Source organism: Macrobrachium rosenbergii, chromosome 2, assembly GCF_040412425.1.
Source record: "Macrobrachium rosenbergii isolate ZJJX-2024 chromosome 2, ASM4041242v1, whole genome shotgun sequence".
NCBI lineage: Eukaryota > Metazoa > Arthropoda > Malacostraca > Decapoda > Palaemonidae > Macrobrachium > Macrobrachium rosenbergii.
The window spans coordinates 35,987,131-36,013,012 of NC_089742.1; the positions used below are offsets into that span (position 1 = coordinate 35,987,131).

General features: G+C 34.6%; 2 protein-coding genes across 2 annotated transcripts in view; both read left to right on the forward strand.

The window, feature by feature from the left end:
• Positions 1 to 7,766: 7,766 nt before the first annotated feature.
• Positions 7,767 to 8,363, forward strand: LOC136842805 (uncharacterized). Its single transcript, XM_067110669.1, has one exon. The coding sequence runs from the start codon at positions 7,767 to 7,769 to the stop codon at positions 8,361 to 8,363; it is 597 nt and encodes a 198-aa protein (XP_066966770.1).
• A 20-nt stretch (positions 8,364 to 8,383) lies between these two features.
• Positions 8,384 to 25,882, forward strand: part of LOC136842811 (putative uncharacterized protein DDB_G0292636) — a 171,990-nt gene continuing 154,491 nt past the window's right edge. The window contains exon 1 of the mRNA XM_067110679.1: positions 8,384 to 8,589. Within this exon, the coding sequence (XP_066966780.1) occupies positions 8,384 to 8,589 (206 nt within the window). The remainder of the gene's footprint in view (positions 8,590 to 25,882) is intronic.

Below are 25,882 nucleotides of genomic sequence, written 5' to 3' on the forward strand. Positions count from 1 at the left end.
ATACAGCTCATGAGATGCAGAATACCGACTTTAAATGGTGATTCTGTAGAGTAGATAGTGTACTAAGTTAAATCATAATAAGATTGCTATCAAAGCAATAGTATGAAATACTGTAATATATATATATATATATATATATATATATATATATATATATATATATATATATATATATGTGTGTGTGTGTGTGTGTGTGTGTATGTATATACACAGTATACATACATACATATATATATATATAATGTGTGTATATATATACATATACAATATATAAAAACATAATACATAAAAATACATACACATATGTACTGTATATATAATACACACACACACACACACACACACATACACATATATATATATATATATATATATATATATATATATATATATATATATATATATATATATATATATATATATATAACATGAAGAAAAGGGAACCACGAAGCAATAACAGTACGAAAACTCGGCTCACACGTAGTATCAAACCGAGGAAATCAAAGAGAGAAGTTAAGACGGAAAGGAACAAAAGAGAAAGCAAGCAAAAACCTTAATCTTCGAAGGGAGTCTTTTCCGACCGAGGTTTCTCTCCCTCTGTTGATGTTTCAAACTAATTTCGAAACTGTTTCGTTCATTCATGCAGGTTCGGAACAAAACGGCTCGGTTTTTAAAATTCTCTCTCTCTCTCTCTCTCTCTCTCTCTCTCTCTCTCTCTCTCTCTCTCTCTCTCTCTCTCTCTCTCTCTCTCTCTCTCTCTCTCCTTCTGTTATGTTCTTCGACGTGGTTTTCTTTTTTTCCTTATTCTTTATTGCAATAGTTTTATAATCCCGATTCACTTCTTCGTTTATTAAAAGAATATTACCCGAGTATTGTCGTCCTATTTTATCTCTTGGTTTTTCTATAAATGACTGGTGTGATGTTTGCGTGCCTCATCTGTTTAGCATCCTGTCTCTCTCTCTCTCTCTCTCTCTCTCTCTCTCTCTCTCTCTCTCTCTCTCTCTCTCTCTCATCTTTTTAGCATTCTCTCTCACTCTCTCTCTCATCTTTTTAGCATTCTCTCTCACTCTCTCTCTCTCTCTCTCTCTCATCTTTTTAGCATTCTCTCTCTCTCTCTCTCTCTCTCTCTCATCTTTTGGCATCCTCTCTCTCTCTCTCTCTCATCTTTTTGGCATCCTCTCTCTCTCTCTCTCACACACACACACACACACTTTCTCTCTCACCTGATTATTTTAGCATTCTCTCTCTCATCTTCTTAGTATTCTCTCTCTCTCTCTCCCATCTATTTAACATTTTTTCTCTCTCTATCCCTCTCACACCTGATTATTTTAGCACTCTCTCTCTCTCTCATCTATTTAGCATTCTCTCTCTCTCTCTCTCTCTCTCTCTCTCATCTATTTAGCATTCTCTCTCTCTCATCTATTTAGCATTCTCTCTCTCTCTCTCGCTCTCTCTCTCTCTCTCTCTCTCACACACACCTGATTATTTTAGCACTCTCTCTCTCTCTCACACCTGATCATTTTAGCACTCTCTCTCTCATCTATTTAGCATTCTCTCTCTATCTCATCTATTTAGCATTCTCTCTCTCTCTCTTTCTCTCATCTGATTATTTTAGCACTCTCTCTCTCTCTCTCTCTCTCTCTCTCTCTCTCTCTCTCTCTCTCTCTATCTCTCTCTTCCGTTGCATATACATACAGACAGACGCAGATTATATATGCACGCATCGTTTTGCATATCCTTCATAATTTGTGAACATGCTTGATTTGTAAACCTTTTTGATGTTACCACTTTTATTGAAACCAGTTTGCCGCAGGACGAAATAATCGATTTAATGCGGCCTCTCGGTCAAGAGAAAACATTTTTCTCCATTATCAAGATAATTTAAGATTTTGTGATCTTGATTTGCCTTTGGTATCAGAGCAAATTTTGTTACGTTCAATTTGTAGCATTAGCCCGCACTCTTTCTTAACTAGTATAAAGTGTAAGATAAAATACATCACTGTAAATATTCATACGTAATAATACTATTACCAACGTAGCATAGCTTCCTCTCCAGCATCTGCATTCAAGAGACCCTGAAGATAATAATACTAATTAGGCTAAATCCCTTCATTAGTATTTTCTAAGTGAAGATTTACTTTTTTCGTCAACTTCTCTCCCTTCATACAATTAACTTTCCACCCTAAAAGCTTCAGATTTTCCATAGATAATTCGCTGGCTCTCAACATCTTTTACAATATTTCACCAACTTACGTTAACTTATTCCTCTACAGAAGCCTAAAACCTAACTTGCAAATGCGCTTGAAATTACCGACAACTTATTTCTGTATGCTGCTATATATTTCCTCCGAGCTTTTCCCGTGCGAATGGAACAGAATATAGAGTTTAGGCCAAAGCACTTGGAACTATGAGGTCAATCAGCGCTGGAAAGGAAATTAAGAGTAGGTAGGTTTGAAAGGTGTAACAGGAGGAAAACCTCAGGTTGCACTTTGAAATAATTGTTAGGAGAGGGTAGATAACAAGGCGGAAGATAATAATGAAGGAGGTACAGTAAAAGGAACAAAGAGTTGGCGCTCGGGGCCGAAGGGCCGCTTCAGAAGACTTTAGTGTTTATGGTTAACGTGGTAACGACGGCGCTACCCGCTACAGGGAGCATTCCGCAAGCGCTAATATCAATAATGATTCATTACCCGCAACGAAAACAGGAATGAGTCTTTCTACTACATATTATTCCCTACCTCTGCTGCGTCTTCAATAACATCAACTCGTTTTTCTAAGGGTGAGCGACTCAGAAATTATCTTTCCTCTTTGTCGTTGCGTAAGTAACTCCCTTCCGCCTCTCCCCCCGCCCCCCAATTCCCCTCACCTTTATTAGACGATGGTTAGGGAATGAGTCACTTCAGAGAGATGCCCAAGTGGTTATGGTACTTGTCTCTCCAGCAAGAGAGCCTGGGTTAGATACCATGGCGTTCCGTTATATTTCAATAGGCTTCTACTGACCTACGCAGGGAATTAGGTACTTGGTAGTCACTTGCAGCAGGGAGAGAGAGAGAGAGAGAGAGAGAGAGAGAGAGAGAGAGAGAGAGAGAGAGAAGAGCATGGGGCTAGCAACTTCATCCCTAAACATTTACTCAAATGTAACCGCAGGACCTGGACATCTTTCATGCAATAATTCTTCAACATAACATTGTGTGAATTTCCGCTTGATTCACATTTGTAACATTAACCCAATTTCTTCTATTTTATAACACCAGTACTTGTTAATGTTACACACACAAACATTATATACATATATATACATAGTATATATTAATATATATATATATATATATATATATATATATATATATATATATATATATATATATATATATACAGAATAATATATTTATATATATATATATATATATATATATATATATATATATATATATGTATATATATATATATATATATATATATATATATATATATATATATACATACTGTAAATATAGTTAGTGTGTGTGTGTGTGTGTGTGTGTTCTACAACGGCACCGCGACCTACATTGGAATACCTGAACAACTAGATATTAATTCATAACTTTATATTCAGCAAGTCTGCAAGACCTTTTCATTCCTGGATAGTTTAGTAATACAAATCAAAGTCTACGTCGTGTGAATTCCATTAATAAATGTTTAAATTCAGAATAGTTGCTACAGTCTCATACACTCAAAACATTCCTAGAAAGACCCATATTGGAAAACAAATTTCACAGGATTCCATATTCAATAGTCCACTGTCATTTTGCATCTGCAACGGCTTTTATGCAGAACTGTTTTTATAACTACTAAACATCAATACATTTCCTCATATCCAAAATTGTTTCTGTAACTAAATATCTAAACATTTCCTCAGATCCAAAACTGTTTTTATAACTGCTATACATCACAACATTTCCTCGTGCCCAAAATTGTTTTTATAACTGCTAAATATCACAACATTTCCTCGTATCAAAAACTGTTTTTATAATTACTAAACATCATAACATTTCCTTGTATCCAAAATTGTTTTTATCTAAACATCAAATTATTTCCTCGTATTAAAAACTGTTGTTTAACTAGTATCAAAACATTTCCTCGTATCCATAACTGTTTTCATAACTACTACACATCATAACATTTCCTCGTATCCCAAACTGTTTTTATGACTACTAAACATCATAACATTTCCTCGTATCCAAAATTGCTTTTATATTTAAACATCACAACATTTTCTCTTACCCAAAACTGTTTTTAAACTGCTAAACATCACATTTTCTCGTACCAAAAACTGTTTTTAAAACTGCTAAACATCTCAGCATTTCCTCGTATCCAAAACTGTTTTATAATCAAGTAAAACATAAAAAATTTCGTATCCAAAACTTTTTATTATAACTTCTAAACATTGAAACATTTCCTCGTATCCGAAACTGTTTTTATAACTGCTAAACATCAAAACATTTCCTCGTATCCAAAACTTTTTTATAACTTCTAAACATCAAAACATTTGCACGTATCCAAAACATTTTATGACTGCTAAACATCACAACATTTCCTCGTATCTGCAAGTGCTATACAACACAGCATTTTCTCGTACCCAAAACTGTTTGTAACTGCTAAACATCTCGACATTTCCTCGTATCCAAAACTGTTTTTATAAATACTAAACATCAAAACATTTCTTCGTATCCAAAACTGTTTTAATAAATGCTAAACATAAAATCATTTCCTCGTATCCAAAACTGTTTTTATAATTAAACATAAAAAATTTCCTCGTATCCAAAACTGTTTTTATAACTTTTGCACATCAAAACATTTCCTCGTATCCAAAACTGTTTTTATAACCACTAAACGTCAAAACATCTCACCGTATCCCTAACTGTTTTTATAGTTGCTAAAACTTTAAAACAACTCCTCCAAGGGGGTGGGGAAATTCTTCAACCCAAAACACGACAATAACTGTACAATGACACTTTTAAAACCCTGCCATATCATCCCCACGAGCTCTTCCCAGGCAATAATACGCTGTTAACTTTCCATCCTTAATTAATGGCATTAATCTAACTTCACGACCCCCGGCTTGGGGAACTAATTATCGCAAGCCTCGACAATAAGACGAGAAGAAGAAGAGGAAGAAGGTAAAAAAAGAAAAGACGGGTTAACCTTGCTGGCACTAATCAGCCTTTAGGAAAGGGGCGCAACAAAATGTCTTTCATCTTAAGTAATCTTGATAAATCCACAAAAAAAGGTTCGCCAGTATTTAACCATGGACGTTCACTGCTCTTAATAAATCTTGATAAAGTCTTCTAAAAAAAATGGTTCGGCAGTATTTAACAGAGGTCATTTATTGATCTTAATTAATCTTGATAAAATAATATTTAAAAAAGAGGTTCTTCAGTATTTAATAGAGGTCGTTTGGTGATCTTATTAATCTTGACAAAATCTACAAAAAATGGTTCGCCAGCATTTAAGAGAGTCGTTTATTGATCTTAATTAATCTTGATAAAATAATACTTTAAAAAGGTGTTCGTCAGTATTTAACAGAGGTCGTTTGTTGATCTAATTAATCTTGATAAAATCTACAAAAAATGGTTCGCCAATGTTTAACAGAAATCGTGTACTGATCTTGACTAATAGTGATAAAATCTATAAAAACTTGGGGGCCACTATTTAAAGTGGTCAGTTTAAAGGAATTCTTGGATTTGAAGGATTACGTATATTTTTTTTTAGGACGCATACGCTAAGCACTTTATTCAAAAAGTAAAATGCTGTATCGCAGAGGATTTACATATTTTAAACAAGCATTGACAAATTTTATGCCCAGACCAAACTAATTTATGAGAGAGAGAGAGAGAGAGAGAGAGAGAGAGAGAGAGAGAGAGAGAGAGAGAGAGAGAGAGAGAGAATGAAAATGCATGAAGATTTTTAAAATAAAAGTTAAACCTAACTTTTTTTTTTAATAAAGAGTAAAACCTAACCCTTTTTTAACAAAGAAGTAAAACAGCCTTTTTTTAAATAAAAGAGTAAAACCTAACCTTTTGTTAATAAAAGAGTAAAACCTAACCTCTTTTTACTAAGAGAGTAAAACATTACCTTTTTTTAAATAAAAGTAAAACCTAACCTTTTTTTAATAAAGAAGTAAAACTTAGCCCTTTTTTAAATAAAAGAGTAAAACCTAACCTTTTTTAATAAAAGAGTAAAACCTAACCTTTTTTTAACAAAGAAGTAAAACCTAGCCTTTTTCTATGAAAGAGTAAAAAAAATTTTTTTTAAAGAGTAAAACCTAATCGTTTTTTAATAAAAGAGTAAAACCTAACCTTTTTTAATATAAGAGTAAAAACCTAACCTTTTTTTATAACAGAGTAAAACAACCTTTTTTATAAAGAGTAAAACCTAAACTTTTTTGTAAAGAGTAAAACTTTTTTTTAATAAACGAGTAAAACCTAACCTTTTTATATAAAATAGTAAAACTTAACTTTTTTTTATAAAAGGCGTAAAACCTAACCTTTTTTTTATAAAAGCGTAAGACTTAACCTTTTTTTTTTACAAAAGAGTAGACGTAACCTTTTTTTAATAAAAGAGTGAAACAGACCCCTTTTTTTAAATAAAAGTAAAATCTAACCTTTTTTAATAAAAGAGTAACACCTAACTTTTTTTAAATAAAAGAGTAAAACCTAACCTTTTTTTTATAAAAGGTAAAACCTTTTTTTTAATAAACGAGTAAAACCTAACCTTTTTTTATATAAAAGGGTAAAACTTACCCCTTTTTTCATCAAAGGATTAAAACCTAACCCTTTTTTATAAGAAGTAAATTTAACCTCTTTTTATAAAAGAGTAATACCTAACCTTTTTTTTTTAATAAAAGAGTACAACCTAACGTTTAGCAAGAGAAAGTCGACGAGTCAAGTTACTGGTAAATTGAAAAAAAAATCAGAACTGGATGACAATTCTTTCTTTGTCATCGTCCCCTTTGTAAAAAAAAAAAAAAAAAAAAAAAGATATCACGTAATACCACAAAAAAGGAGAGAAAAGGGAGACTTTGAAGACAGGCAGCTGATCAGAACAACGTTATTTACGATATGTCACGGAGACATCAATTGGACATGACCAGAAATACTGGAATATTTTGCATGTTTTTCTGGAAACTTTCTTTCATCAAATATTCAATAAATATTCACTTAATGCAAAGAAAAGGATGAAGACTTCACTGGAATATTTTGCATGTTTTTTTTTTTGGGGGGGTGGGGTTTCTTGCATCAAATGTCACTAAATATTCCTATGACGCAAAGAAAAGGCTGGACACTTAAACCAATTGAATCCTTCATGCCACAATATTTTTTTATATGTACTATACATGATTCATAATAGGTTTTAAAAGCTATGGTACACACGTCAGGGAAAACTTGAAAACAAATGAGAGAACGATGGAAAAAAAAATGATAACAAGAAGACGTAATGAAAAGAAACCAAACCATACCCTGAGGACCTGATCAGAAGAAGAAGAAGAAGAAGAAGAAGAAGAAGAAGAAGAAGAAGAAGAAGAAGAAGAAGAAGAAGAAGAAGAAAAATAACATCCAGGTGGTACAATTTCCGCGCCATAATTTCTGAGCTTTACCGTCGGATTTTTAATCCTCTCGGGACAGAAAATAGCCACCATAAAATACCTACTTCCCCTGAAATCGGGTTCTATGAAGAAATACAGCGAGTAATGGGGATAAATATGGGAATTAGAGGCAAGATCGACAATGGAAATGAAATATAAGCCGACAATAGAAGTGATACACACTGACAATGAAAGTGAATTCAGTTTGACAATGGAAGTGAAAAACAGACCGACAATGGAAGTCAACAATGCTACCGAAATACAGACTGACAACGGAAGTGAAATACATACCGAGAACGGAAGTGAGATACAAACTGACCATGGAAGTGAAATACAGACCGAGAACGGAAGTGAAATACAAACTGATAATGGAAGTGAAATACAGACTGACAACGGAAGTGAAATACAGACCGAGAACGGATGTGAAATACAGACCGAGAACGGAAGTGAAATACAGACCGAGAACGGAAGTGAAATACTAACTGAGAACGGAAGTGAAATACTGACTGACAATGGAAGTGAAATACAGACTGACAATGGAAGTGAAAGACAAACCGAGAACGGAAGTGAAAACAGACTGACAATGGAAGTGAAAAACAGACCGATAATGGAAGTGGTATACAGACCGACAATGGAAGTGAAAAACACTCACAGTGGAAGTGAAATACAGACAGACAATGGAAGGGAAATACAGACTGACATGGAAGTGAAATACAGGCCGACAATAGAAATAAAATAATGACTGACAAATGAAGTGAAATGCAGACCGACAATGGAAGTGGAATACAAGCTGACAATGGAAGGGAAATACAGACTGACAATGGAGGTGAAGTACAGACCGACAAGAAAGGGAAGTGCAAACTGACAATGGAAGTGAAACACGAACAGAATACAGAAGTGAAACACAGACTGACAATGGAAGTGAAATGCAGACCGATAAGAGAAGTGAAATACAGACCCACAAGGTAAGTAAAATACACTGAAATTGGAAGTGAAATATAGGTTGACAACGGAAATTAAATACATACCGAAAATAGAAGGGGGATACAGGCCGGAAATGGAAGTGAAATACAGGCTGACATTTTAAGTAAACAAAATATATAGCATATCAAAATGCCACGGAGAAAAAAAACTTGTAAATAAAAATTTGGAAAGAAACAGACAAACAGACAGATATAATGACAATGTATTAGGACAGAGACGTCACTTTGACGGAAGGGAAAAATTCACGACAAGAGAATCTGGGATTCCAAGAGCGTCGATTCTGACAGAAGAATGTCAAGACTAAGATGGACGACGGTTCTGTTGACCTGACTGGAAATGATGCTACGTAATAAGGCTTAATGATGACGACGCCGGTAACGACGGCGAGGGAAATGATAAATATGACTGAATTTTTGTTTACAATGAGATTAAACGTGCAAATGTTGGCGTAGAAAATTATCTTGAAATGAAACTTACAAATACGAACAAATAGCTGTCAGGAAATAAGGAAAACAAATAAATATTGGAATTGTTTCATTTTCTCATTATTAGGCTCAGTTAACAAATCACCATATTAACCAAAGAATTCGGAAATCAAGTCTGAAATCAACTTGTTTTCTTAGAATAAAACACACGAACTGAATCACGGGAAGTTTTGGGATTCTTAAAATGAGGCTGCCATATACAGCCACGTCTGAATTTGACTACGACCGTTCCATAAGAATTTGGAATATATTTCTTGGAATTTAATATTCCTCGTGTTAAAAACTCCAGAATTAATATCTTTGAAATCCTTTAACCGAAAACAAATCTTTATGGTTTAAACACTCTTCATATTAAAATCTCAAAATCCTTTACACGGGAACATATATTTTTGGGTAACTTAAAAATCTAAATAATTCTAAAGCTCCAGATGCGTGTCACTGCGTAATTAGCGAATATAGTTAAAAGTGATGACATAATTTCACACCCAGCAATGGACGACGAGTTCCACACAGTTAGCCTATTGGTAACGAAAAGTAAACAAGTAAAAAATGCGCCGAATTTTCTTCGGCGCAATCGAATTTTCTGTACAGCCGCTACAGCGTATAATCAAGGCCACCGAAAATAGATCTATCTTTTGGTGGTCTCGGTATAATGCTGTATGAGCCACAGCCCATGAAACTTTAACCACGGGCCGGTGGTGGCCTGTGCTATGTCGTTGCCAGATGCACGATTATGGCAGACCACCTTAAATAAAATAAAAACTACTGAGGCTAGAGAGCTACAATTTGGTATGTTTGATGATTGGAGGGTGGATGATCAACATGCCAATTTGCAGCCCTCTAACCTCAGTAAGACTAAGAATCTGACGGACAGAAAAGTGCGGACGGACGAACAAAGCCATCGCAATAGTTTTCTTTTACAGAAAACCAAAAAAACTCAGACTCTTGCAACAGATCGTCTGAATCTAGTGGGAGTTAAATGGATCACACTGAGGTACAGCAAATACAGTTACACTGAGGCACAGCAAACAGTGTCGTACCGGGGTACAGCAAACGAACAAGTCACACTGGCTGCAAACGGAGTCGTGCGAAAGTGCAACAAACAGAACAAGTCACACTGAGGCACAGCAAACAGAGTCGTGCCGAGGTACAGCAAATGAATACGTCAAACTGAGGCACAGCAGCAAACGAACAAGTCACACTGAGGCACAGCAAACAGAGTCGTGCCGAGGTACAGCAAACGAACAAGTCACACTGAGACACAGCAAACAGAGTCGTGCCGAGGTACAGCAAACGAACAAGTCACACTGAGGCACAGCAAACAGAGTCGTGCCGAGGTACAGCAAACGAACAAGTCACACTGAGGCACAGCAAACAGAGTCGTGCCGAGGTACAGCAAACAAACAAGTCACACTGAGGCACAGCAGACAAACACAGTCACACTGAGGTACAGCAAACAAACAAGTCACATTGAGGTACAGCAAACAAACAGTCACACTGAAGTACAGCAAACACACAGTCACACTGAGCTACAGCAAATAAACATAGTCACACTGAAGTACAGCAAACAAACAGTCACACTGAGGTACAGCAAGTAAACAGGGTCACATTGAGGTACAGCAAACAAGTCACATGAGGTAGAGCACACAAACAAGCGTCACACTTATTCACAGCAAACAAACGCAGTCACACTGAGGTATAGCAAACACACAAAAGAGTCAAACTGAGGTATAGCAAACAAACAAAGAGTAACACTGAGGTATAGCAAACACACAAAAGAGTCAAACTGAGGTATAGCAAACAAACAAAGTAACACTGAGGTATAGCAAACACACAAAAGAGTCAAACTGAGGTATAGCAAACAAACAAAGTAACACTGAGGTATAGCAAACACACAAAAGAGTCAAACTGAGGTATAGCAAACAAAGTAACACTGAGGTATAGCAAACACACAAAAGAGTCAAACTGAGGTATAGCAAACAAACAAAGTAACACTGAGGTACCACAAACCAACAGAGAAAGACTGAAACTTTGCCCACAGCAGAATGCACGTGGATTACCTCGAATTCCGGCGAGGCCACGTACGAAACACGAATGACAAAATGGGACTAAACTTCCCTCTCGTTAAATAAGAAATCTGTAGAGAGGCTGCGAACTTTTTCACAACGAGTTCGGTAATGGGTCTAAATAACGAGAATGACATTTCCGCCTAGTTAACTTATGCACTGCCTTTCTTTATTGGGTTCACGTGAATCCCACGATCGTAAATGCATACAGAGTTACATTTCCCATCTGAAGGTAGTAAAGCAAAGATAATGTTTTGTCCATAAAATTTGTCTCAAGTTTTGCCCTAAGGTGAAATCATACAAAACGAAGCCCAGAGAGAGAGAGAGAGAGAGAGAGAGAGAGAGAGAGAGAGAGAGAGAGAGAGAGAGAGAGAAATAAATAAATTAAACAAGACAGATTAATGGCGCAAGTTATATATCTAAAATACATTCATTATTAATCCAATACACAATGTACAGTTATAAAAACACTAAAATAACTTGTAGTTATTTAAACAAAAAATATAGATAAAAATTCGCAACTATTAATAATGTCTTAAGTGCCTTTTCAACTGGATCAAAGTTAAAACTATTACGAATAAAAATCATTGTTCACATTACCCAAGTTGTACCTATTATGACTTAACTTTCCCTTTATTCTATATTTCTGATCACTTGTATTTTACTCTACAATTCTGATCACTCATATTTTAGTCTGTAGTTCTGAACACTTATTTCACTCTATAGTTCAGAACACTCATTCTAATTTATAGTTCTGAACACTTATTTTAGTCTATAGTTCGGAACACTTTTATTTCATTCTCTATTTCTGATACGTAGTGAGCTTTATCTAAAATTACAATACTATTCGATAAAGCTGACTACATATCTCGTATGCAAGCCCCACTGGATGATGATACGACTTACAAAAAAATGACAAAAAATCCCCTTCATCAGGTCATAAAAAATTACAATAGCAGATTGAAAAAATCCTTAAAGATAAATAAGTAATAAGTCAGTTGTCAGTAAAAATTTCCTCGTTACGTTACTTGTACGGATTGGCAAAAACGCACAAAGAAAATAATCCCTATGCAGCCCTATTACAGTACTGTTGGCTCAGTATCACATAAACTTTCGAAATATATTTCCAAGCTCTTGTCCCCGTTACTTGGAACTAACTTCGATTCACATATATAATTGTCTAGATTTAGCTGATAAATTAAACAAAATCACTTTTGCCTCACTGACAGATTCGTCAGTTTTGATGTTTTGTTCTCTTTTACTAAAGTCCCTATAGATTCTATTTTATAGTATCTTGGCAATGAACTAATTCATCATCAATTACATCTACCTGTAAGTCATATTATTTCACTCACTAGGTTGTGCACCTGTGATTGTAAGTTTATATTCAATGAGTGAATTTAACCAACAAATATTTGTTATGGCAATGGGCAGCCCTTTATCCCCACTCCTCTCAAACTTATATTATGGAATTCTTTGAAAAACGATGTTTACTATCATTTATACTCCTTTAAAGTGGTATAGATATATTGACGATATTTTAACTGTTTTTGCCTGCTGGTATTGATGTAAATTATTTACTCTCTATTTTGAATAACTTTAGAGTTAGAAAAGAGACAGTGCCTCCCTTTCTTAGATGTTTTAATACATAGAACCGTTTCAATGCAAATTCAGTATTTATAGGGAACCAGCCAACAACACGTCCATTTTATTCAGGCCATCACTTAATATCAAAATATCAATTTTTCTTCTACATTTTACGAGCTTTGCACAATGTCAGTCCCCAGTATTTGGATCAAGAAATCTTACACAAGAAAAATAAGGACAGATTAATGTTATCCTTCTTCATATACTAGATATTTGTTATATAGTTTTATAGTAAAGTAACATGAAGAAAAGAAACCCCTAAGAACATTCTTAGCTTGCCTTACTTTAGTGGTTTGATAACATAAGATCACTGTTAAAATCTTTTAATGTAACCTTATTTTTTCCTATAATAACACACTAAAAAATGTTAATAAAAATAGCCCTAAAAGAAAACAACAACATAATGTATAAAATTCCATGTTTGGATTGCCCTGTTTTTATATTGGCCAATCTGGCAAAGATTTAGATGTACGTATGAAACAACATAGGTATTCTGTTAAAACTGAGCAAACATCAATACTATATTCATTCATTTAAGTGAAAACTCCACAGGATAAATTGGACTGAAAGTTCAGTGATTGCCAGATCGAAAAATTTTCTTCAAGAAATCTTTTAGAATCCCGCTAGCATACAGCTTACTTCAGCTGTAATTTTGGCTTGTAACCCTGGCATGTATTTGGACCCCCTGAATTAGAAAAATGTTCAGAACGACTAAAAAGATGAAATCACTGACAATTACAAATTAGTCACCTTATATACATTTTCTATATATTCGTATGTTAATATAATTTTGTATTTGTAAAAATGTTTCGTCTTGCAAAAATTGTTATTGTTTACAAAAAAGAATTACTATAGTTGTACTTTTATAACATTTTTTGGTGGTCAGGCACCTCCTTGTATAATCTTTTATTAGTTCTGTCCCTACTTTTGAACGGTTAATCCTAATCCTTTGTAAAACCTCGTAAATATTTAACCCTGTTTTGCAGTTCTACTAATTCTTCAATTGTGTTGGATTCCAGGTACATATTTTTTCTTACAACCCCATCTGTCATTTATATGAGCTTTCTTTGTAAACTTATTGTTATATTTCTTCAGTCTGCTAAGGAAAGGTGATAAGTCAGAAAGGCCTTGCAGCACTCCCATTGTTTCTCTTTCCTTCGTGGATCTTGTTTTTGTTATATATTTATCACGCTCCATTTTTTCGTGATTCAGTTATACAAAACAATGTACCTATATGTACTCTTCCTAAACCAACAATAGCACTGCATTAATCAATATTCTCGTGTAACATTGACCTCTAAAATATGAATATCAGAACCACCATGACAATGTATTAATCAGTACGTTATTTTTAAAAGACTGGCAACATCTTACATTCGAATAACAACGTTGCCAACTATCCTAGAAAACTTATCCAAATTTAAGTGTCAGATTAAAAAAAATATCTTATCCTTAGATAATATTCGCCCTGAGAGACAGCCACAATGCGTCAAAAGAATCAATATTCTTATAGGAATATCTAACCAAGCTTAGACGTAAATGATACCAATAATTAAGTTTAAATTGATATCAATTTCAGGAGACTTTATCCATACTTTCATCAGCGGCACCTGTCATTTACAATAACTGCGATCGGCCCCGGGGGCGCTGGCGGAAACGCGAGGAAGCATTATCAGGTTTCAAAGCCTGTTATCCTATGCAGAGCATCCAATAACGACATTATTAGACCCCAAATATCAATGTCCGATTGCGAAACGAGATTACGGAAAGGTCACCTTTTATCCCCGATATTTTAATGGCATCAGTTCTGGGTCCTCTCGCGTCGCGTCGGCTCAAGATACGCCGACGAGAAGAACGGAATCGGACGAGTGGTTAACTTTGCAGCAGAACGTAGGGGTCTTGCGTGGGCGGCTATTTATCTTAATGTGACACGTGACAAACAAGAGTGTGACAAACTTGCGGTAGACTTAAAGGAGTCTGGTATAAGCGGCCGGATGTCTTTTATAGTAAGGCACATGGAACCAATAGGAGTACTCTTGTAGATTTACATAATTCTTATCTGCTTGAGAGAGAGAATGACTCTTTGTGAGAAAGAATAAATACTAGATCTTCGTGATAGAGGAAGAAAAATACTAAGTCTCCATGAGAAAGAAATACTAGCGAGAGAGAGAGAGAGAGAGAGAGAGAGAGAGAGTCTCCCAACAACCGGTCCCTCCTTCCCCACCAGCCCATGTTTCAGAAACAACAAAAAGAACCTCCCCCTGCAAATGATTAGCCCAGAAATATTGGAATGTGAATCCAAATGAACTCATTACGATCTGGTGTAGTGGACTCACGGACGCCTGTTTACAAACATTCCCTTTCTTTCTATTTTAACTTTATTTTTACTCAGTATCTTACTTTATTTTCTGTTCTTTAATGCAGTAACTACTTCATTTCTTTTGCATCTATACTCTTTTCGTTCTTCGTCTTTTCATGCAGACGTGTTTCTGTTTTTTTAACGTTTTTTCGCTTTTTTATTTAATATTTTATTGTATTTTCTGTTCTCTGACGCATAACTACTTCATTTCTTTGCATTTTATTCTTTTCAGTCTTCGCCTTTTTTTATACAATGTATTTTCTATTTTTTACATTCCTTTCTTTCTATTTTAACTTTTTTACTCAGTATTGTATTATATTTTCTGTTCTCTAATGCAGTAATTTCTTCATTTATATTGCGTCGTTATTCTCTTTATCATTCGCCCTTTTTTAAAAAAAAGATTTATTTTAATATTTTGTCTTTTAAGCAAATGCCGAATATTTTCCATTTTCCTTTTTCTATTTTATTTTGTAATTCAATTCTTTCTTCGCCTTTTATACCAATTATTTATCGTTTTTTTTTTTAATCAGAATATTCGCCCATTTCTTCTCCCATATTTTGGAACTCAATTCATTCTCGCCTTTTATGCACATTTATTTTCCGTTTTCACCTTTTTAAACAGATGCCGAATATTTTCTCATTTTCCTCTTCCATTTTATTTCGTAATTCCAATCATTTCCTTTGAGGTTCTCGAGGAGGAGGAGGAGGAGGAGGAGGAGGAAAAGCAGCCACGGGGAAAATTCAAAAATGAAATTGGCCGGAAGGGGAATGAGGGGAATATTTTTAAACGCGGAGGAAATTAGCCCCTTTGTGTCTTTCTCTTTATTCGTCTACAATCTTAGTTTTTTTTTTTTTACTTTTGGCTTTCCTTATTATTATATCTTCCTTCTATGCTTGTTTTGGGAAAGATTTAACATAGTATTTTTGTGACATTTCGTCGTTTAAATTATTTTGAATTAAATTTACACTTAGTCGATTTATTGGGAGTTATTACTGTCTTCTAATTTTTTTTTTTTTACTTTTTACCTTCCTTAGTGTTTCATCTTCCTTTTACATTTGTTATGGGAAAGAATTATCATCGTTATTTTCGTGATATTTGCTGTTAAAATATTTTGGGATTAAACTTAAACGTAGTTGATCTAGTGTGAATTTTTGCACGAGGCAATCTTCCTCTATTACAAGAATTTAATTTTCATACGTAAAATAATCGCAATTTGCTCAGACATCGTGAAATAGGTTGCGCTTCACTCATATTTTCTCCATTTTAACAAGACAAATTTTACAAAATAGATTCACCATGCCTTTTTCTGCCCTGCCATATAATTTGTCTTGTAGCTGACAACCGATTTAACTTTCTTAACTCTTATACAATTATACGTTCACATGCTCTGACGAGAAATCACGGTACTAACTTACGCTAGATGGCGCAGTGGTCAGGTCACTATCTATCGTTTTTCTAGACCAGGCAGCGCGGCGGTTCGTCCCTCCGGTGAATAAGTAGGCTACTTGTCCATTATAATTCCCCCTGGGTGTAAGTTACTCCCAAAGGTAGGCTATAGTGAATTGTATATTAAACGATATTTATGGCTTAATATCCGTGAATGTAAAAGAAGTCACGCGTGTTTGACAAAATACACACACACATTTTATTTTATATATATATATATATATATATATATATATATATATATATATATATATATATATATATATATATATAATATATATATATATGTGTGTGTGTGTGTGTGTGTGTTGTAATGTGTATCACACACATATACAAATAGATAGATGGATAAATACATACATACATACATATACATATAGCATATACATTTATATATATATTTATATATATAAATATATATATATATATATATATATATATATATATATATATATAATATATATATATATATATACATACACACACACATCACATAGCTGGTGGCCTTGTACACAAATTCATTACAAAAACTTTTTCCTTATTCTCTATTTCTTCTTTTAAACTAGAAAACAATACATATTTGCCTATACAATTCTGGAAACGTGTGAGGGCAACGCCATGCATCATCCCATATCCCGTCCATTTCTTCATTCCCATTACAATGCATATCCCTTTCTACAAGAGTAATCACACCCAAACACAAGTGGTATACACGAGCCTGAAATAAACAATAAATAAAAACGGCGAGAAGTAACACGACGCCGTCGAGGATACGAACTCGCGCTCCACATCCATAACAAAGAAAAGTCTTACCATATTATTATGAAATGTCATTTTACGGGAAGTAATAAAACATAAATTGCCGTAACAGCACCTTCTCCATGATTTTTATGATGGTCATGACAAACATACCATGGATTCTTTATGTCCAGGAAGGACAATATATATATATATATATATATATATATATATATATATATATATATATATATATATATATATATATATGAATTTATATATATATATATATAATATATATTTATGTTACATATATATAAATATATATTTATTATATATATATATATATATATATATATAAATAATATATTTACATATAAATATATATATATATATATATATATATATATATATATATATATATATGTATATAATATATATATATTATATATATATATATATATATATATATATATTTATATGTATATATATATATACATATAATAAAAATATATTATATTATATATATATATATATATTATATATATAAATAAATATATATATTTCACATATATATATAATATATATAAATATAAAATATATATATATATATACTCACTGTAATCTAAGTGTTCTATAAAGTTCAAAAGACCCATAAAAACACTGTTTACACAAAACAAAACCAAAATAAGCTATACATAATAAACTTTTGTATTCACCAGTGATCACGAACACCCAAGTTTTTTTATTCGGAAATGTATATGGTTTTGTCGTGTAAACCAGTGTTTGAACCTTTATATATATATGTAATATATATATATATATATATATATATATAATATATATAATTTATATTATATATATACATATATACATAATATATATACACACATATAAACATACGTCAGATAATTTAATAGATAACTGGTCATCAGATGAATGAAAGATAAAAAAACCATGAATGAGACAAGTGTTCTCAGGGGACAATAACATCTCTTCAAACCCCTGACCTATCAACACTCCCCATTTGTACCTGAATTTCTATATAACTCTCTGTATCCGTTTCCTTGTCACCGGCTACAGGCAGGCAACTTTCAGGAGACAAGTGAGGGATGAGGAGGAGGGGAGGGGAGGGGAGGAAAGGGGATGTGGAGGAGGTTGGGGGAGGAAGGGTCGTTGAGGAAGGGAGGGAGTGGAGTGGAGGAGGAAAGGAGGGGTTGGAGGAGGGGGGAGTGGAGGAGGGAGGGGAGGGGAGGGGAGGGGAGGTTGGGGACAGGGAAGGGTAAGAAATTATTTCGAAGAACATGGATAAAAATGGGGTATAAGTAGAGGGACGTCTGAGTGGGGGGAGAGGGGAGAGGAAGGGGGAGGGAGAAGGAGGGGAGAGGAGGGAAGAAAGAAGGGAGTGGGGGGGGTCCTCGAGAGGCACTCTCCTGCAAGCACCTAATTGGCACTCAAAGCTCTTCGTTATTAGACCCAATATATAAACCCTTGGCCTCAGGACCTCAGGGCTGCTGCTCCTGCTGCTGATCTTTTGACCCAATTACTGGCCAGGGGCCTCTCGCTAGGTCACAAGGTCTCAGAGGGCGTCATAAAAATATAAAAAATAAAATATAAAATAAAAACGTTGAACCTATATCATCGTGTTATCAAATTTCTTTGAACCCTAGACTGCTTTTTCTTATGAATTCAGTATACAATTACTGCTTTGTAAAGACGCAGTTAATTCTTGGAATTGTTTTATTAATTGATTACCTAATGTACAATACTTTCTTTCGTAATACTGTATTATTCACCTAAGTCCTCAGGAATATTTCGTTTTGATTAAAAGGACACTAACTCTTTTACTCAGGACACTCATTTTTGTTAAGGACACTATAATTTTTGCTCAGATGGACACTCATTCTTTTGTTTGGACACTAAATTTTTCGTTCAGAAGGACACTAATTTCTTTTTTGCTCAGGACACTAATTTGATCTCAGATGGGCGCTAATATTTTGCTTAGGACAAATTTATTTGCTGAGAACATTAATTTTTGCTCAGAAGGACACTAATTTCCGTTTTCCTTTGAGTTCCTACACTATTACAAGACCAAATTCATAACACCCCTTCCAACTGAGAAAAAATGCACTAATTTAAATATATAAGTCCCATCCATAACACTGAACAACAATGTCTAAATAGAAACACCATTACTGAATGTCTAAAACAGAACGATATTACTGAAACTCAAACATTTCGAGACCTCAAGGTCTTTCAGAAATTACCTAATAACAGGGCAAACTCTCACATGGAAGAGTATACTCAACCCTAAAAAAATAAAGCCCGTTGCATTTGCATTTGCTCAAACATTTTTCTGAGCAAGATTCATGCAAACAATTCCAAGAAACAAAACAAACAGAAACAGAAGCAAAACATTATTTACGATTTGACTTATTTGTTCGAGTGATCCATCCATTTTCCCCAGTGGCGTCCCAATTTTAAATGTAATAGAAGTGAGGGCCGGATATAGAGAAAAGCAATATTTATACTGCACCCGTATAACACACACACCATATGATATGACATTTATATATATATATATATATATATATATATATATATATATATATATATATATATATATATAGAAATTTTTATCTGCGTGATTTATATACAGTCATGAAGCTACAAATGTCGTTTAATATCAAATTCACGCTACCTCGAGTATCTCCGATGGAGAATTATCACTGAAGGAATTTATATAAGTGATAAATTAATAAGTACCATCAGAACGCAGACCCTTGACATGGACCCATTCAGCGACTCCGGTGGACGTTACCACCGCGCCATCAAGTCGCTGAATGGGTCCCATGTCAGGTTCGCTTCAATCTTATTCATTATCATATATAAATTCCCCCTTTATGATAATTCTCATCAAATACTCTCAAGCACATCAATTACTTTTGATGACTAACAACTTCATTTATATATGCTGCTGTATAATATATATATATATATATATATATATATATATATATATATATATATATATATATATATATATATATATATAATATGTGTGTGTGTGTGTGCGTGTATATATATGTATATATATACATTTTAATTTACTGGTTTCTGTTTCGGTTTTCGTGACCAATTTTCTGTATGAAGACTTAGATATATTATAAATTTATGACACTTCAATTTGTTTGTTTTCGATTCAACAGATTTAGTGGAAAGCCTTCAGATTTCAGTTGAAAGCCTACACATCTGGCAATAATATATGTATATAATATATTTATTATATACTGTATATATATATATATATATATATATATAATATATGTGTGTGTGTGTGTGTATGTATGTATTTGTATACACACACACACACAATACTCCTTTCTGGTATTTGGTGGAAAGTCTTTATTTCAGTTAGCCTATATCCAGCAGTAATATGTGTGTGTGTATATATATATATATATATATATATATATATATATATATATATATATATATATTTAATTGGAAAAGTCTTCAGATTTCAGTTGAAAGCCTACATATCAGCAGTAATATTTGTGTGTGTGTGTGTATATATATATATATATATATATATATATATATATATATATATATATATATATATATATATATATATATATATATATATATATATATATACTGTATATATATATCTCTCTCTCTCTATATATATATATACACATACATATACACACACACACACACACAAATATTACTACCGGATATGTAGGTTTCAACTGAAATCTGAAGACTTTCCACCAATATATTACTGGCGGATGTGTAGGCTTTCAACTGTAATCTGAAGACTTTCCACCATATCTATTTACTCGAAAGCGAAGGCTGTCAACCAGCAAAACTGCAGTGTCATCTATAGACAATGCTTATAAGTTTATAATATCACATCCAAGTCTTCGCACCGGAAAACTGGTCATGAAACCGAATCAGAAACCAGTAAATTAACTCATCAAACTCTTTCTTAATACTCGTAATTCAGAATCTAGGCTACGTCTTGGCGCTCGTCAATTTTGACTTCCAACTGATTTATGATACGAAAGCATTTCAGGTTAGTTGAAATTTCAATTGTGTCTGATCATTAAAATTTTGATTTTCAAATATATAACTCTACACTTTCAAGTAAGTATAATCAAGAAGTTTTACTTTCAGCTACGTTTGATAATCGTAAATTTCAGATTTTCACCTCGGCTTTTTTTTTTACAGAATTCTATTTAAAACAACATACTTGACAAAACAACATACATGACAATCGAAAATGATTTTTAGCTGTGAAAACCATACAGTGAACGCCAAACTAACACTCTCCCCCCTTCCTATTCCTCCCCCCCTCCAAAAAAACTCGATACTGCTCTCCTACTCAGAGCTCCATCTCCCACCCCCAACCCCCTGCCGCTACAAAATATACGGGCCTCTTTTTCTTTTCAAGCTGGGTATTTCTGTCCCCCTAAAAAAAAAACAAAATAACTAGCCTATACCTTTGGTTTGGATTTGCATCACAACCGATATCGCTGTCCCCAATTGGAGCTGGTTCTCAGCCCCTACCATAGGTTATAATGATATCGGCTGCCAATCTTTACCGTCGGCTCCAAAAAGGCAGACTATCTGATAGCACTGGAAGTCATGACTGAACTGGCACAGAGCAAGAAGCAGAGAGAGAGAGAGAGAGAGAGAGAGAGAGAGAGAGAGAGAGAATTAACAACACTTTGCAAGTATCTCGTGCAGATAAAACCAAGTGAAGGTAAAACGAGTTAAAATTAACAAGCAAATTAGAGACCAAGTGAGGAGTAAACGAAGAAGGACTAGAGTATATCGTGCAGAGGCAGAGAGAGAGAGATAAACTAGCAACACTAGAGTATATCGTGCAGAGAGAGAGAGAGAGAGAGAGAGAGAGATTAGGCCGTTTTCCCTTAAATACAGCGAACACACCTGAATAAATGTGTGTGCACGGTTGGTGGTAAGTAAATAACAACATGATCGTAAATACTACCAGGAATATCTTTAGTAAACAAAAGCCTCACGAACAAGTAGAACCACATCAACACGAACTATGAACAGACTCGGTAAATACGTTAAATTCAGTATTGCTCTCTTCAAAGCTGAGCTGATTTTCAACCGTCTTTTATCATGTAGGCCTATATCTTGTACGATCTTGCTTCGCTAATTAGTCCCGTATCAAAGGCTTCCCTAGTAAGTTCTACGAGGTTTGAATCTTTATCAACCTATCTTTACAAAATGTACAACAGCAAAGTCATTTTTCAACATAAAGATGCAACAGCTACATCGCACCACCTTGACCAGAAGAGGAATTCGAACATTCTTTCGTTCTGAAGTATTCCCAAAATAATGACTAAACATTTACTTTCCGAAACTTAGTATACTGAACAAATTACAATATGTCAGAAACCCCAACCCCTTAAAAATAGATATAAATACATAAACGCCAACATCACTCATCATCAAAGAAAAAGTGCAGGTCATTAACCGAGTTAAAGCTTATGAAGCATCTTTTAACTCGACGCAACAATGTATCCTCCAGTATTGTTTCTCGCTGTCAGCTTCGAGCGGGCGGGACAATGTTGTGAATCGTACACAATGGTTCGGGGATAAATACTGCGGGGAATAAATCCGGGAGAATAATAAACACTGCCATTTTATTCTTTGGTGGCGCTTCTCTCATGAACGAAAACAAATATCAGCTATTTCGGTGGAGAAAAATGTCACAGTCGGTTTCCTATGAGTTTTACCTGCGCTGCATTCACATAAAACGAAATTTTCATTACCATTTCTCTCTCTCTCTCTCTCTCTCTCTCTCTCTCTCTCTCTCTCTCTCTCTCTCTGAATAACCTCATTTTGCCTAGCTCTGTTGTGGGCTCACCGTCCTATACACAAAGTCATACGGTTAATGGAGACCAATATATGAAACTGGACATTCATTCAATAACACCACGACTAACATGACTCTAGTAATCTTGTAATTTATCCCACTAATATGACTAACTATATGTATGTATGTATATATACATATATATATGTATATATATACATATATTATATATATATATATATACATATATGAATATATATGTATGTATATATATATATATGTATATATATACATATATATATATATATATATATATACATATATATATTGAATACACGACAAACTGGAACCAGCTTCTACTGACACGTCAGCGTTGTTGACCTGTAGTATTAGACAACAGCTTGAAGCTGGGATCTCGCAGACCCTGGTTCTCGTTTAACTGATTAATTGCAATTTTCTGGCGTCACTTCAGGCTCTCGTTCAACTTCATCCACTATACAGGCCTACGATTAATGATCTAGAGGCATTTCACTATCTGCGCCGCCTAAGATTAACGCTACAACATGAGCTTCCCTACAGCATGAGACTAGAGCTACGTTCAAGAGGTCGTTCGATAGGGGTGTTTTCCCGTTGCTTTACGGCACGGATACTCTGCCATCGTAAGAAATCCGATATCCATCTGTACTTTGCCAATCAACATTTACAACGCCCAATGCTCACCACAACCACATAATTCCGATGAAATCTACCAAAAGCTTTTTTAGATAACTTTAGTTCAAACAATTACACCAAAACAATCGAAAGAACGGACGGAAACGGATAAATTCATTGCTTAGTCCAGTGGTTCTCAATCTGGGGGGCGTCAGCAATTTCCAGGGGAGCGCGAGGCCTAGGGAAAATTTAAAAATTCCATAATTATATTCGTTATTTTCTCAACAAGAGTGAGGAACTAATATTCAGAAGTTTATAAAAAAAATGCAAATGTATCGCCTTATAACGTTAGTTTCCTATAGTCTACCATTCTTAAGACTCGCTAAGGCTTTACCATTATTTTATGTTGTTACCTCCCTCCCTGTCCCTCGAAACTCCTCCTCTTTCTCTTTTTTTTTATTTTCCTCCTAATATGGGAGGGAATTTTACTTATGGATGCAAGGGGGGCGTGGAGGGAAGGACCAGCTCTTAGAGGGGGCGTGGTAATAAAAAGGTTGAGAACCACTGGCTTAGTCTAACCTGGTCAGACAGGAGTAACTAACACGGAGAGGCTGATATCGTTTCACGTCTGTGTGACGATAAGCAAGGAGCCCTTGTTTCTTGTCACACGTAAATGACCATACATGGTCCCCCAACAGATGGAGTGCTCTTGGCCAGCAGCCGACTAGCTTTCTAACACGGTGTAAGTCCCCCTCACATAATACACATTGTTTCCACAAGTCCGTATATCCATTAAATTTCAAGTGATTAAAATCAATTTAGCAAGAATAATTTAATGGTTAATGACAGTACGAAAACTTGTAAATGGCAAAGACGTTTAGAATGGGTTAATTTGATACGTATTTCTACAAACCAGTTGTAAATTTTGCTAAAAACGAATCAGCATAAACAAGAGCAGATTTACACGCAACTTCTCTCTATAGTAGTAAAACATACAATGCATGTATATGCGTGTGTGTGTGTGTGTGTGTAAGAGGTTCTTCACTTCACGTTACTTGTATTGTTTTAACTTAAAATCCAAAACATTTTTTTCCCATCCCGTCTGCGATAGAAACAGATGTCAGAAATGGCCTGGACACAATATGAAGCATCATGCGTTGTCGTTCAAGTAATATAACCGAGATATATACGACCATGCCGTTATGAAAATGGCTTAATATATACCCGACAGTTTTTCAAACTGCACGCTGCAGCCAGTGCTGAGCATTTGTTTATCCTAGACTGATAAGATACCCGAACATTTTGGGGAATTTCCTTCAAAATGAACTAGAAAAAAGGCAGAAGCTTCTTATACTTCAAAATATGAAATTTCAAACCTTTCACATGCCCCTGAAATGTGGACCTTCCACGGGTTCATAGAGCGGGTCTTTCGCATACATGCACAGTAGACAAAAATAACTCTCTCTCTCTCTCTCTCTCTCTCTCTCTCTCTCTCTCTCTCTCTCTCTCTCTCTCTCTCTCTCTCTCTCTTTACATCAAAACAATTGCTCCTCGAAATAATTAATGCTTATTCTCTTTAATTGACCTCAACGTTAATACGAACGGGGCTAGAGTTATGACTGGATAAACGTATCAAGATAACAACAACAATGGAATAGTTCTGAGTACATTACAAGCAAAACAACGCAAACAATAATTATTTCTAAAACCGTGATAGTTTAACACTCACCATCAGGCGGGGAAGGCGACGGCTGTCGTGAGAATTAATTGTGGCCCGTTCCCTTGTCCTCTTCGTCATTATACATCTTCCGAGAGTAACGTTAAGGGTCTTCTTGATCATATTATCAAAAAATGGCCCCTCGAGATCATTATCAGTCTTTTATCGGACATCACTATAGATGACTCGTGGTCTATCGTCAGCCTTCAGGCCATAAGACATGGCTGAAGCTCCTTGGGACGATGTAGTACTAGCCCCGCAGGGATCAAAGTATTATATACACCCATTTCGGCCGTTTGTCAGT

Bases quoted from the DNA above. Each gene is read 5' to 3' on its own strand.
- LOC136842805 (XM_067110669.1), top strand. From the start codon at position 7,767: ATGGAAATGAAATATAAGCCGACAATAGAAGTGATACACACTGACAAT.